This window comes from Galeopterus variegatus, unplaced genomic scaffold (assembly GCF_000696425.1).
Source record: "Galeopterus variegatus unplaced genomic scaffold, G_variegatus-3.0.2 Scaffold196, whole genome shotgun sequence".
Classification (NCBI taxonomy): Eukaryota; Metazoa; Chordata; class Mammalia; order Dermoptera; family Cynocephalidae; genus Galeopterus; species Galeopterus variegatus.
Window position 1 is genome coordinate 214,767 of NW_007726307.1, and position 14,321 is coordinate 229,087.

At 43.0% G+C, this 14,321-nt stretch overlaps 1 protein-coding gene across 1 annotated transcript in view; it reads right to left on the reverse strand.

Annotated features, from left to right (window-relative positions):
• The window catches only part of LOC103584093 (pre-mRNA-splicing factor ISY1 homolog), a 26,186-nt gene continuing 11,865 nt past the window's right edge, over positions 1-14,321 (reverse strand). The window contains exons 6-11 of the mRNA XM_008565215.1: positions 11,455-11,567; positions 7,979-8,096; positions 4,944-5,066; positions 4,002-4,123; positions 1,129-1,215; positions 1-747 (exon numbers count right to left, since the gene is read on the reverse strand). Coding sequence (XP_008563437.1) covers positions 640-747; positions 1,129-1,215; positions 4,002-4,123; positions 4,944-5,066; positions 7,979-8,096; positions 11,455-11,567 — 671 coding nt within the window. The 3' untranslated portion in view covers positions 1-639. The remainder of the gene's footprint in view (positions 748-1,128; positions 1,216-4,001; positions 4,124-4,943; positions 5,067-7,978; positions 8,097-11,454; positions 11,568-14,321) is intronic.

A 14,321-nucleotide genomic window follows, 5' to 3' on the forward strand; every position in this document is an offset into this window, starting at 1 on the left:
TGTCCTTCTCTTATAAAAATCTTTAATAAAAATAGCTCTCTGCAGACCAGGTTATAAAACAGAAGTAGCAAATTTAAATTCCTGCCATCCAGGCAGGAGCTAGCAGAGCCGGCTGAGTGGCTTATGGAAAGCCAAGGACATGGCCCGGCACAGAAACAGCACTGGCTGTCAACCAGGGGTGTGGGCTCAGTGTTGACACATCGTCTCAGTTTTCAAGAGAAGATATGTATTTTCAGGAAAACAGCATTTTCTAACATTGGTCACTAATTGATACATCTCCCCTCAGAATCACAGTACAAGGTGAAGTAAAACATAGGTAGCCAGTTAGCGACCTGCTTTACACACTCCAATATAAAAACAAATGGATTCACACAGTAGCAAAATATTTGTACAAAGGTAATAGCTGAAGTATTCAGCACCCAGACAGCCCATCAGGGAGGCAGGGACAGACCCTTATCCTCTATCAGTACATGAGGTAAGAGAAGGTGAGAGAGGAACGAGGGAGGAGAAAGGAGCAGGAAACCTCATGGCATCACCTGCCTGCCTGCTGCCCTGGGTGGCAGTGGCCTGTGGGGCCACTGGGGTGCGGAAGGACTCCCACCAGATCTTCCAGACTTCAAGGAGAGCCCCTGTTCAGACCTAATATCCCAGGAGCCTTCTGGCCTCCTCGCTCTGGGCCTGTAGGGTCTCACTCGCATACTTCTGGAGCAGCTCCATTTTCTTCCTTCGCACAAGCGCCTCCTCAATCTGTGGACGTTGAGAGTAAAGGGCTCACAGCTCACTCCTCAGTAAAGCTCCCAGCCCCTGCCAGAACCCAGCCACAAGGGAGTCCCGGGGTGGAGCCTGACTGAAAGACCCAGAGTGATCTCTAGGAGCCCCAACTTTCTCCCACTGGAAACATTTCACAACAGAATGTATTTGTCGGTTTCATCTAAAGCAGAGGCTCCTGCCCTCTCCAGATCCCACACCCTGTTATGAGCACAATGACAAGTGCCACACGGTCAGGATCCAGAGCTGCCCTGATGGATAGGAAGGACAAAGAAAGCTTTGTGTAGCATCTGCTTTAGAGGCGAAGCCCCCAGCACTTGGGTGGCTCCACCCCAAGGGCAGCTGCGGCCTCATTCCTACCTCTTGCTGTGACGGCACCGGGACATGGGCGATGAACTTCTGCTGCCCGTCATCCCCTCCTTTCTCCTGGCTGCCTTCCTCATCAGACTACAGACAGAAAACAACCACAATCCATTAGCAGGAGACAGGTTAAATAAATGTTGGTACCTCTATAAAGTGCACTTCTCTGCAGCTGTTTAGAAGAAAGAAGGGAACAAGGAAGCTCTGTACTTGCACAGGAACACACCCAGACACATCATCATTAAAAAAGGTAACAGAACATGGCGTGTGTGACGCTACCTTTTGTATAAGGAGAGAAAATAAGAATAGAAACAAGTAACAGCAGTGAGAAGTAGATGGACAAGCGACAGAAATAGGGAAGAGAATCTTCATGGAATATCTTTGTATACTTTTTATATTTGAATCTTTTGAATTTTTAAAAATTTTTAAATTTTATTTTTAAGAATTTAAATTTGAAAAATGTACCATATATGGAAAAAAGATCAACTCAGAGGCTACATATGAGTCAATACAAATTAACTAAAGAAATAACGTGGACTTGGAAATATTAGGGGAAAGTACTTGTGGCGTGTGTGGTGCCCACACCTGTGGTCTCTGAGCAGACACCCTGCATAACCCTCTCCCAACCCTGCCTACCAGAAGAGCTGGTTTGCAAACCCTCTGGGGAAATCTCTCATACACTGTGGGCAAAAGTATCAATTGGTAAAAGCACTTTGGAAAACTGGTTGTATCTACCAGTGCTGAACACAAGCCTACCCTATGATGTGGTGATTCCACTCACTGCTCAGTATATACTCAACAGAAACACTGCATGTGACCAAGAAAGTTCACAGCAACCCTTTTGTTATAGCCCCAAACCAGACACTAAACAAATACCCATGAACATCAGACAAGAAAGAGTATATGGGGTCCCTCTGCCATGCCCTGCTCTCCAGCACCCTTCCCTCACGCCCCACCCTCCTCCTCCCCTTTCCCACAGGTCCCTCCCCTCAAGTCTCCCTCCACCGTAGCCTCTGTCCTTCTATTTCCTCTAACTTCATTCTCCAGTCCCCTCTCCACACACACACAAAAGAGCATACGTGATTCTATGTATACATCTAGTTCAGAAACAGGTAAAGCTTATGGGTCATTAGAGGTCAGGAGAGCGACCCCCTGGGCAGGAGAGAGCTTCTGGGGTTGTGGTCATGTTGTTTCTTCACTGGTATTTGCTACGTAGGTGTGTTTAGCTTGTGTACATGTTAGACTTGTGTACTTTTCTGTACATGGAATACCACTCAGCAGTAAAAGGGAATAAACTCAGATGGTTCTCAAGGGTACCGTGCTGAGTGTAAAGGCCATCTCAAAAGGTGACACACAGTGTGATTCCATTTATAAAGCATTCTCAAAATGACAGCATTATAGAGATGGAGAACAGATTAGGGTTTGCCAGGGTGAGAGATGGTGGGGAGGGAGGGGTGTGACTGTGAAGGGACAGGAAGAGAGTCTTTGTGGTGGGAGAACAGTTCTGCATCTTGATCGCAGAGAATGGTTACAAGGATCTACACATGTGATAAAAGACACAGAACTCAACACCCTCATCAGAACAACGTCGATGCCCTGGTTTTGCTATCGTGCTATAACTGCATAAGATACACCTCTGGGGGAACTAGGTGAAGGGTGCATAAGATCACTCTGTACTATCTCTGCAACTTCTTATAAATTTATAATTATTTCAAAAGAAATAGAAAAAAAAAAATCCTTCAGTGGCTGTCTATTGCTCTCCCCCATGGTGCCAGGCCCCGCACACCCCATTCACCCTCTTCAGCTCCCACTCATACCCAGTGCCCTCGATTTCTGTGCTCCAGCCACATTGGCCTGTACTCTGTCCCTCACACTTACCAGTGCCTGAGGCACTCTTCCCTCGCATCCTCTTCACTTGGTTAACTCCCCTTCATCATCCCAAACACAGCTGAAGGGTCGGTTCCCCAGCAAAGCCTTCACAGGATGTCCCTGCAGCAGGCTGCCATCCAGGAGCTGCCGTTCTCCATGGTCTCCACCTGCAGAACTGCCTTGTCCTGGACTATGAGCTATGTGCCAAGTTTGTGCTCTCCAGTGCCCTCTGCACCTGTCATGGGCCTGGCTCCCAGAACCCCTAATTAAATACTGCTGAGTTTCTGCATCTAAAGAAAATCCTGCTAGGGCATGCTGTCATCTGCTTCAAACCCTTCACTGATCCACACTGCTTGGCAGCTGGATCTAAGCATGAACCTCGGGTCTGCTATATCCAGTGTGATGTTGACTAAGTCACTAAATCTCTCTGAGCCTACTTTCTCACCAGTGATGTCACGGCAAGCTCCTCACTTAGGACCTAACCCATCGTTTGTGTGTGGGTGACCCCCCACTTCTCCTGGACTAGAAAATCAGATCCACTCTGGACCTGTCCAGGCAGCAAGGCCTCTATAGGCTGGGCCTGCAGAAGAGCCTGGAGGCTCTGACTGGAAGGCAGGGATTGTAGCTCCATCCCCAACTGTGACCCTTTGAGGATGTCCCTTCTCTGCTCTGGGCCTGTTTCCATCTGTAAAATGGGGGTATCAGACTACAAAAGAGCTCTTGGCACTGCCTTTGAACAGAAATGATGAGGTCATGGGCTAAAACTTGTATGACTTCAACTGTGTTTATAAATCCTATTCTATTATATTCAGTAGGGCCTATCCTCAAAGAAAAAGGAAAGAAAGCCCAGTTGACAAAGCGCTCCCATAGCTGCTCCTCTCTGAAACCCTCCCTGTGACCCTGCAATGTCATCTTCACAGCCATCCTGCAGCCAAGCTTCCTCCCTACAATGCTTCATGGCTCGGAGGAGAAGGCAGTGAGCACCAGAGGGACCAACCCCATACCTCCTCCTCGGCAACAGCATAGATGTTGACCTCCTCCTGCTCTTCCTCCTCCTCTTCCTTTTCTCCTCTTGCCAGCCGGGCCTCTCGCTCCGCTTTCCACTTTTCCACCAACGTGGCTCTGACTGAAAACAAGGCAGAGCAGGTGCTACTTCTTCCAGTCTCTAAACAAGCTTTCAACACAATGCAGGCAAAGGCTAAGACGTCCCATCTGGAAAGGGACACCCTTCATTCTGCCCTAGTGGGTGGGAAATGGATGTGAAGGGTGGGCTAGTCCTACTTAAAGCTCCAGCTTTAAATTGCTGCAAGGAAGCTTTTTAGGGAACATCCCCAGATCCTCCCCAGTTCAGCAACCTGAGTGGCTTTCCAACATGCCCACATGAAAATGGAGGACACAGGGGCGCAGCATGCTGGAAAGGAGTTCTGACTCGGGACCACTGGCTGCCAAAGTTCTAGCTCGATGTGTCATCTGGGATTAGCACTAACATGGCTGTCATGAGGCTTCAAAAGAATGGCTATAAAATGCTTAACGCTTAGCACAGTGCGTGGCATGGAGGAAGTGTTCACAAGACGACACCACCTTGCTCTACACTAATAACCCTTCAGCTGTGTTTAAGGCAGATCTAAGAGCCAGTGAGGTGGGCACTGTTTCACAGGTTCAAGGAAGGCCAGTCTGGAACGAATCCAGATGGTGAGCTTCTGGCAGGCAGGGACCAGGTCGGATACAGCTCTCGGGGCTTCCCCGATCTGCTGCTTCTGGCCCAACTGCCCTGACTGCCTCCAAAGCCTCATGGGGGTCAGGGGATAAGCAGGCCATTACCTCTGAATCCCATTAGCAACAAAGTAAACTCCCTTCTGGCATAAAGTACTACTGAATACCCCTTTTTCAAAGCAGAGAGCAAACCAGATGCCATCTATAACGAAGTGAAATACCCAAAGACCTACGTTTCTTTTCATATTCCTGCTCCAAAGGCACAATAACACCATCGTCTTCATCTAGGTAACCGTAGTACTCAAAATCAATCGCCTTCATGAGCTCAGCACGTGTCTTTCTGGGAGGAGGAAGAGCTAAAAGAAACAGCAGCAACTTAGCTGAATTTACAAGTTCCAATCACGCTCAAGCCAAGCCTTCTCCTATGCAGGCAGCAATACAGCATGAATGTTTAGGAAAATACCATGAGAGAGTGCAACACTTTTTAAAATCAGTGCTTTTACCCAATTAGTAATTAAAAAAAAAAAAAAAAAACCACAAACACAAGCTAAAAAAGCTTTATGAACAGAGATATGAATCACAGCATTGTTTATATAACAATGAAAACTTGGGAATAACCTAGGATTTTAAGTTGTAAGATGTGTATGGGATGGGATATCCTGCAGCCCCTATAATGCTGTTTCACAAGGTGTTTTAATAACATAGGAAATGTCATAATGTTTAATAAAAAAACCATGATGGGGAACATAAGCCTATGAAGACAAAGAAACTATAAACAAAAAAGATAAATATTTTCAGCCTAAGGATTACTATCCAGAACAGTTAAGTAATTCTTGAAAATCAAAAGGAAAATGACAACTTAACAGATTGGTCAAGGAATAAAAGCTGATAATTTAAGAGGAAAAAATTCAAACGTGTAAAAATTTCAATTAGTAATTGGATTCAATTCTCAATTTCATTAGTAATCAGGGAAAGAAAAAATAAAAATAATGTTTTCCACCAATCAGATTAATAAACCTCTGGTTAGCTCAGTTGGTTAGAGAGTGGTGCTATAACACCAAGGGCAAAGGTTCTGATCTCTGTAGCGGCCAGCCACCAAAAAAACCAAAACAAACAAACAAACAAAAACCCCAACAGATTAATAAAACTTTTACAATCATGAAAAACTGGAAACAACTAAGGGTCTAACCAATGGAGGAATGGTTATGTATAGTATGGTTAAACCTACACCATGATACTCGTTACATCCACTAATAGAGTTCTAAGTATACCTATGGGGGGGTATCAGTGGATATCAGAACACAGCAGGTATGGGAGAGCCATGGTGTTTCAGCAGGCCTCCATTCATCACTTCACTGTTAGTTCCGGCAACTTTGTCCACCCCTTCACCACTCTTGAGTCCACATCCTGCGAGTGGTGGTCATCATATGGGCTGGACCCGGGACAGGGCACAGGTTGAAGCCTGGCTGGTTTGGAGCACTACATTCCTCTCGGCCACAGGGGCCCATGTAAGAATGGAATTATGATCCAATCAAAGCCAAATACACTCAAGTCTGGGAATTTTGTTTGAACTGCTTAGGGGGAAATTTTGTTGCTGAGAGAGGCCAAGATGAAAGTCGATGATGGACAACTAGACACCACAGATGGAGAGGTGGGCAGAGAAAGCAGCTCACACAGTGGAAGTCAAAACTGCAACATGGAGAAATGTGAGCTGGATCCAGCCATGCCTTAAGGCCAACTACCCCTGGGATTTCCAGTTAGGTGAGCCAATAAATTCATTTTTCTGCCTTAATCAATTGGGGCTGAGTCATCTGTCACTTATGCTGGTGAAATTTAGCCGATGAAATAAGCATGTAAGTGCCTGGGGAAAGGCCTGCAAGGGAACATACCAAACAGATAATAGTGGTTACCAGTTACCCTTTGCAGGGACACTGGGATGGGTGTGCCAAGGGGGCTTTAACTCTGTGTACTATTTGAATTATACTCAATAAAACTGACTGATGCACTTTCTTGTTAAAAAAAAAAAAAAAAAAATCTGTGATTGAAACTAAAAGTACATTTAGAAAAAATGTAAATACAAAAAACCCACAACAACACATACAGAATAATCCCAATTTAGGAGCAAACCCCCATAACTCTTTAAAAACTGAAGGGAAACATGCCCCAACATGTTAGTCATCATCAGGTACAAGTTGTGAAAATGTGGATGGTTTTTTTCTGATTTTCTGTATTTTACAACTTCTCTGCAAATATATATTGCTTTCATAATTAATGACCTGACTTTAAACTTTGAATTACTTATAAGTGATGGTAATGACACATGCAAAACCAGTTTTGGCATAATGAATTTTAAAATAAGCAGGGTTTAATAAAATTAGGACTACACTTAAAAAAAAAAAAACAACCAGAAGGAAATATAGCAAAATGACAACAGTGGTGAGAATACTGGCATCATTCTCTCTTCTCACACTTTTTTCTACGAAGCATTCAAACTACTTTTTTTTTTTTTTTTAAACTTAGAGACATTTATTGACTTTCCAACATCACCAGTCATGGATTATTATGTCATGACTGTGACTGTCTAAGTCTTCCATCTCCTCAGGAAGACAGCACTACTGAGTGACGATGGCATCCTATGGAGAACTTCAAGCTTTGGTCATAGCACAGACTACTTTACTAAAAGGTAAAATTAAAATACACTAAAACTCCAGACCGGTAGTTTCAAATTGTATTTTCAAAAGCCCAAGGTTTGGCTGCCCATCGCCACAGCAGGAAGAAGGAGGAGAGGGAGGAGAGGCAGGGCGTGCCCACAGGGATTCACGCAGCACTGCCCCGCTTTTTGCATTTTCACATACTGGGGTTGGGCTCAAGATTTTATTTGTTCTTCAGTTACAACTGTTTCAACTAATAAGTAACTGAAACATGAATCTGATTCAATGGACTTCACAGCCTGCCCCAACAGTTTTGGGAAATTCAGAGTGGGAAAGCCCCCATCCAGGCCTACAGACTGGCATGTGCAAAGAGCACGGAATTTGGCACAGCCAGTCCTGGCTCACTTTCCAGCCCCAATTGTGTGCCCTGGGCCTGAGATTTCAATCCTGGTGCTTATGGTTTCTCATTTAAAATCTTGGAACAAAAATTCCTATACTACAGGCAGTTGTGCAGCTAAGAAATAATATAGGAAGAGCATTTATTATATAGCCCATCCATTCTTACGATTATTACCAACAATTAGAGGCAAAAACCTTCACAAACATTAGTCACTTACGTTCTTTTTCGAAAAGCTCTCTAACACCAGGCAAATCTTTTGCTGCTCCAAAGTACTTGTAACCTCGGTTTCCTGGGACTTCTTTTCCTTCATGATCCAGCATTTTAGGGCCAACTTTCTTATTGGGAGGGAAAAAGAAAATGGATCTATCTGATCCTTAAACCCAATATTTCCATGTTTGCAAACATATTTTAAGAATGCCAAATGTGCAAAATATTTATGTATCCAGAAAAATATTTATGCGCCTATTTCATCCCTTAAAAATCAACCTAGAAAAAGGCTGACCGGTTAACTCAGTTGGTTAGAGTGCAGCCTTACAATGGGAAGGTCACAGGTTCGGATCCCAGGACCAGTCAAGAACCAAAGAAAAAAAAACTAAATATCTAACAATACAAGGATAATTTAAATAAATTATAGCACATTCACTGATGGAATATATTGTATCGTAAAAATAATGGTCCTTATGAAATTCTTATGTTGACTTAGAAAAACACTTATGATATGATGATGTTCAGTTACCAAAAAAAAAAAAGCAAACAACATAAATGACAATCAATCAGCAGAAGCCAAATGAAATACGTCCAGAAGATGAAACTGTATCTATTAGACATGAAGATGTAGACAACTACACGCAATACAAGACCCTGGACTAGATCCTGTACTGAAGGTAGAAAAATGCTATAAAGAACGTTATTGGGAAAATTAATGAAATGGCCATATAGGGTAGATAAAATTATTGTATCCAAGTTAGATATCTTAAACTTGGAAACTCTACCATGATTATATAAGAGAATATTCTTATTCTTAGGAAATGCACACAGAAGTATTAAGAGGTAAAGAAAGGAACACGACGCATTTAACCTACCTTTCAAATGATTCAGAAAAAATAAATCTCAATGTATACACAGAAAACAAAGTAAATAGAGCAAAATGTTAAAAACTGGTAAATCTGTACAGAGTATATAAGAGTTCTCTGTACTGTTTTTGCAACTTTCTGTGAGTTCAAAAACATTTCTTAAAATGATCTGAATGATTACCCGTATCATGAAACTATTCTTCTGATACATGTTAAGACAGCAAAGTATCAGTCAGAACATGAACCAATTTCTGTAAAAATAAATATATGCCTAGAAAAAACTGTAGAAAAATAAATAATGATAATAGTTATTTCTGTGTGGTAGGAAAATATATATTATATATACATAACATATATAATATTTATCTTACAACTTCTATGTTCTTTATATATTTTTTTTTAAATTTTTTTCACTGTACATGTTTACAGGTACAGTTTCTTGTTTCAATACATGCATATACTATATAATGATCTAATCGGAATGGTTAGCCTCTCTGTCACCTAAACATTTATCATTTCTTTGTGGTTATAACATTCAAAATCCTCTTTTCTGGCTGTCTTGAAATACAATACAATATTATTACCTACTGTCACCCGAACTTATTCTTCCTATCTAACTGTAACTTTATAACAGTCTACCAGCCTCTCCCAGGCCTTCCTCCCCACTCCCTATCCCTGCCTCTGGTAGCCACTATACTAATCTCTACTTCTCTTTTTTTCTCTCTTTCTAATTTATTTTTCTTAATTGACCCATGATAATTGTATACATTTATGGTGTACAGTACGATATTTGGGTACATTCATACTGTGTACAATGATCCTATCAGGGTGCTTAGTATATCCTTCACCTCAAACATTTGTCAGTTCTGTGCTAGGAGCATTCGACATCATCTCGACCAGCTATTCAAAGACACACAGTACGCTGTTGTTAACTGTAGTCTCCCTATATCACTGTAGAACACTAGATCCCATTCTCCCTATTTCTCTAATATTTTGTATTCACTGACCACCCTCTCCCCATTCCCCCTTCTTTTTTTTTTTTTCTGTAAAAAGTACGTATTGTTTATATAATCAAAGTTATCATTTTGAAAAGAAAGGCAGAGGACCAAAGTTGTACATACAGCAAGGATGGTCTCAGCTATGACGATCACACAAAAACAAAGGAAGGAAATATTCAAGCAGCTGTACCAGGTAATGGAATGGTTACTGAACACCATTCTACTATTTTGTACTCTTCTGAACTTAATGATAAAGTATTTCTTTTATATGTAGAAAACGAAAATTACGAAGCATCTAAAAACTCTAGAAAAAATACATTAAAACATAAACAGTGTTGAATTTGGATGGTGGAACTTAAGAACATTTTACATATTTTTTAGTACATCTGAGGTCGCTTTTCTAGGCAGGTTAATAAACTCCTGCATTACTCCACAGCAGACTGACAAGAAAAATAAAATCTCCATCACAGAACTGCTGAAGAGGTTAAGAGAGACAATCCCTGAGAAAGTTCCCAACACAGTGCCTAGAACAGAACAGGGGCTCAGAAAGGTGAGTGCCTCTCCTACAACGGGGAGAACACATGCTCCATTTTTATGCCAAGGACTAAAGTGAGAATCGTGGTTCTGCATTAGACTTTCATAAACATGTAGAAAAGCCACACGTTTCTTTTTTTTTTTTTTAAGATCATCAGTAAGAGGATCTTAACCCTTGACATGGTGTTGTCAGCATCATGCTCTCCTAAGTGAGCTAACTGGCCATCCCTGTATAGGAATCTGAACCCACGGCACTGGTGTTATCAGCAACACACTCTCCCAAGTGAGTCACGGGCTGGCCCCAAACCACGTGTTTCTTACATAACATACTACAGGCCAATGGTTAGATACTACTGGTTCCAGTGATCTAGAATTGATCTCATCACAAACAGGTGAATGTGTCAGGCCCTGGGGCAGTAGTTATTAAAGTCAAGACCCATTAGTGGGTCATGAAATCAATTAAGCAGGTCACAATCATCAATTTTTAAAAAATCAAAATAGAACAGAGAATAAAAGAACATTACACTAAAACACCAAGTATTTTTTCAGCTCATTTTTGTGTGTGCTGAGTTGTGATATAAGAGTGTGTGCATGCACACCTGCATGTGGTTTACAATGGGTCATGGTCCTAAAGTTTGAAAGGCACTGTTCTACAGGATAGCATTTATAAGAGTCCAAAAACAGGACAGAATGGAATGGCCCTAAGGCCCTTCAGGTAAAGAGTCAACAAATGGCTGCCCACAGTTCCCAAGGAGCTTAGAGAAGAGAGAGGGCCATGGCCATTTTAAACACAAGGCACAGAGAGATATGGGCTTACTCAAGAGCACAGCTGGCACATTCAAGTGCCTTGTCTGCTCTGAGGTCTGTGCTGGGGGGTCTTTCAGCATCATCCTACCCATCCTTTTCCTATGTTTCCTGTCCACATGCAACAGGCAATTATCAAGCCTTCTTTCATTATCAAGTGCCTACTCTGTAGCAGGCATGGACTGGGAGCTGCAGGGGATGCAAAGCTAGATGGAACCACCCCAGCATGCCAAGAAGCTCACCAGCTTGCCCCCCAAGCACCACCAGGGCTGCTGCTTACTTACTCCATAATCAGGACCACCCAGCTCCTTTATCCGGACCTCCCAGTGTCCTTTCTCCCTTAGCAGCTTGTTAATTTCATCATTCAGGTCACGAATTCGGAATTCACCTAAACCAGCTAGAAAATGAAAATGTTAAAACAGGTTGAGTATCTCTTATTCGAAATGTTTGAGACCAGAAGTGAATCAGATTTTGCAATATTTGCAGAATACATACCAACTGAGCATCCCTAATCTGAAAACCTGAAATCTGAAATGCTTCAGTAAGCATTTCCTTTGAACGTCATGACAACACTTAAGAAGTTTCAAGTTTTGGAGCATTTTGGATCTTGGATTTTCAGATTAGGGATGCTCAACCCATATACCATTTCTTCAAAATAGCATACCCTTAAAAATGAACATCAACACCTCCAACACATACCCTCCACATCATACCCTTAAAATGAATGTTAACTCCTGCAAAGGTATACTACATGAAAATACTCACTTAAATTGATAGGAGAAACCATCAACACCCAAACAAATGAAAAGGCAAGGATTATAGAGTTCCCACTAGCACAGGAGAAAAAAATCCTCACAAAAAACTTTATCCTCATTAGCAACCGAAGAAATATAAACTGAAACGGCCCTCAAGTTCCACTTGTACAACTACTAAAGTAGCAAACTCTTAAGTCGGGGTGGCGAGGGGAGTAGATTTAGCTTCCAGAGACAGCAAAGATGCAGTGAGGCTAATACCATTCTATGCTATTTTAGCCCTATCAGAAAACCAGTGTGTTGCTATATGGGAAAATTTTTTGGCAAAGACTACAGGCCTGAGAATTAAACCTAAGGGACTAATTAAAGAGATGTGCACAAAGGAGTTTGCTGAGGTGCTCTCTGTAGTGGCCAAGAGCTCCAGTGGCTGGGCCACCCCACCACAGAGAAGGATAGAAACTGGTTAATGAACCGAGATAGGTTGAAATGAAGCATCATATGGCTGTTGAAAGGAGAGGTACGCACGCAGTGGAGACACAGCAAGGCCTTTATGAGGCAAGGCTTAAAGACGATAGCAAGTACTGAAGGCACTTATACCTGGATTACAGCTAAGAATAATGCTTCAGAAATGGGCATGAAGGAACTTTTTGGAGTAAAGGACTTGTTCTAGATTTTGCTTGTGGTGGTGGTTTACACAGGTATATAAATCTACCCAAACATCCCACCATACATTTAACATGGGGACATTTTATGTATGTAATTTTTGCCTGGATAAAGACCCGTTAAAAAAAAAAAAGGATATATTTTACAACCGCCCACTCCCATGTTCTGTCCTGTTAAGAAGGAAAAAGACCTGCCACCACCATTCTGAGACTTTTACCGTGTGACAGATATGGAGCAACTAAAGGCAGCCAACCCTCTGGAGACCTTAAGGAAAGGAAGGAAAGAGTTTCTGGAATCCCTTCCCACTTCCCAAAGCAAAGCCAACACTCTCTTTGGGGAAAACAAGAATCAAGCATTTTATTTATTTATTTATTTATTTATTTTTTAACTAACATTTTCAAAATCTACATACAGAAACATTATTCTTTTTGGTATACAGTTTTATAAGTTTTCACAAATGATTTTCACAAATCATGTAATCATCACCACAATCAAGATAAAGAAAGTTTCTTCCGGTCAAGATGGCGGAATAGACGGTCTCTAGCATCACTCTCTCCCACAAATCAACCGCTTTAAACTATAAAAACATAACATCAAGTGCATATGCAACGGGGAGACATCCAGCAGGGGAGGTAGAAGCTCCGCGGAGACCACATGCCCTGCGGGGCCGCCATCAAATGATCCGGCAGATAGGCTTGACCACCGCCACCCGGCTCCATTCCCAGCCCAGCCCAGTGCGCACAGAGTGGGGAGACATCTGGCAAGGGAGGCGGAGGCTCCGCAAAAAACACACACCCTGTAGGGCAGCCACTGCATGATCCAGCAGGTAGGCTTCACCAGAGGCACCAGGCTCCATTCCCAGCCCGGCCTAGTGCACTCGGAGAAGGGAGACGTCCGGCAGGGGACGCGGGAACTCCATGGAGACCACACTGCTGCCGCGCGATCCAGCAGCCGGGACCAACGCATACGGAGCACAGAGACATCCAGCAAGGGAGATAGAAGGTCCATACAGTCCACACACCCTGTGGGGGGGCCACCGCCCCACAATCCAGCAGCAGGTAGGCTTCACCGCCGCCACCCGGCTCCATCCCAAGCCTGGCCTACCGCGCACAGAGCAGGGAGACATCCTGCAGGGGAAGGGGAAGTTCTGCAGAGACCACACGCTCTCCGGTGCCTTGGTGCATCCCAGCAGCCCGGGCCAGAGCACACGGAACAGTGAGAAGTCCAGCACGGGAGGTGGAAGCTCAGCAGAGACCACACACCCTGTGGTACCATCCCGTGATCCAGCAGCCTGGCCGAGTCCAAGCTGACCAGAGAGGTGGCTCCCCGGAGAGGCCCAAGACCCAAGGCAACCACACACGCAAGGCACTAGTAGCCAACTGAGCAGTCACTGAGGTAGCCATACGAAATTGGCAACCACAGCAACATCTTAGTCAGTCAATAGTGTCAAACCTGTGGACTGTGAAACCCCCTGCCACAATGAATAAACATCAAAAAAAAGATGCCAGAAATACGAAAAATCAAGAAAGTACACCACCAAAGGATAATAACTCTCCAGCTCTAGATCCTATAGAACAAGAAGCCCTTGAAATGACTGACAAGGAATTTCGAGTGATAATTCTAAGGAAGCTGAATGAGATAACAAGAAAACTCAGCTAGACATCATGATGAAATCAGGAAAAGTATACAGGACCTGAAAGAGGAAATGTACAAGGAAATCAATGTCCTGAAAAAAA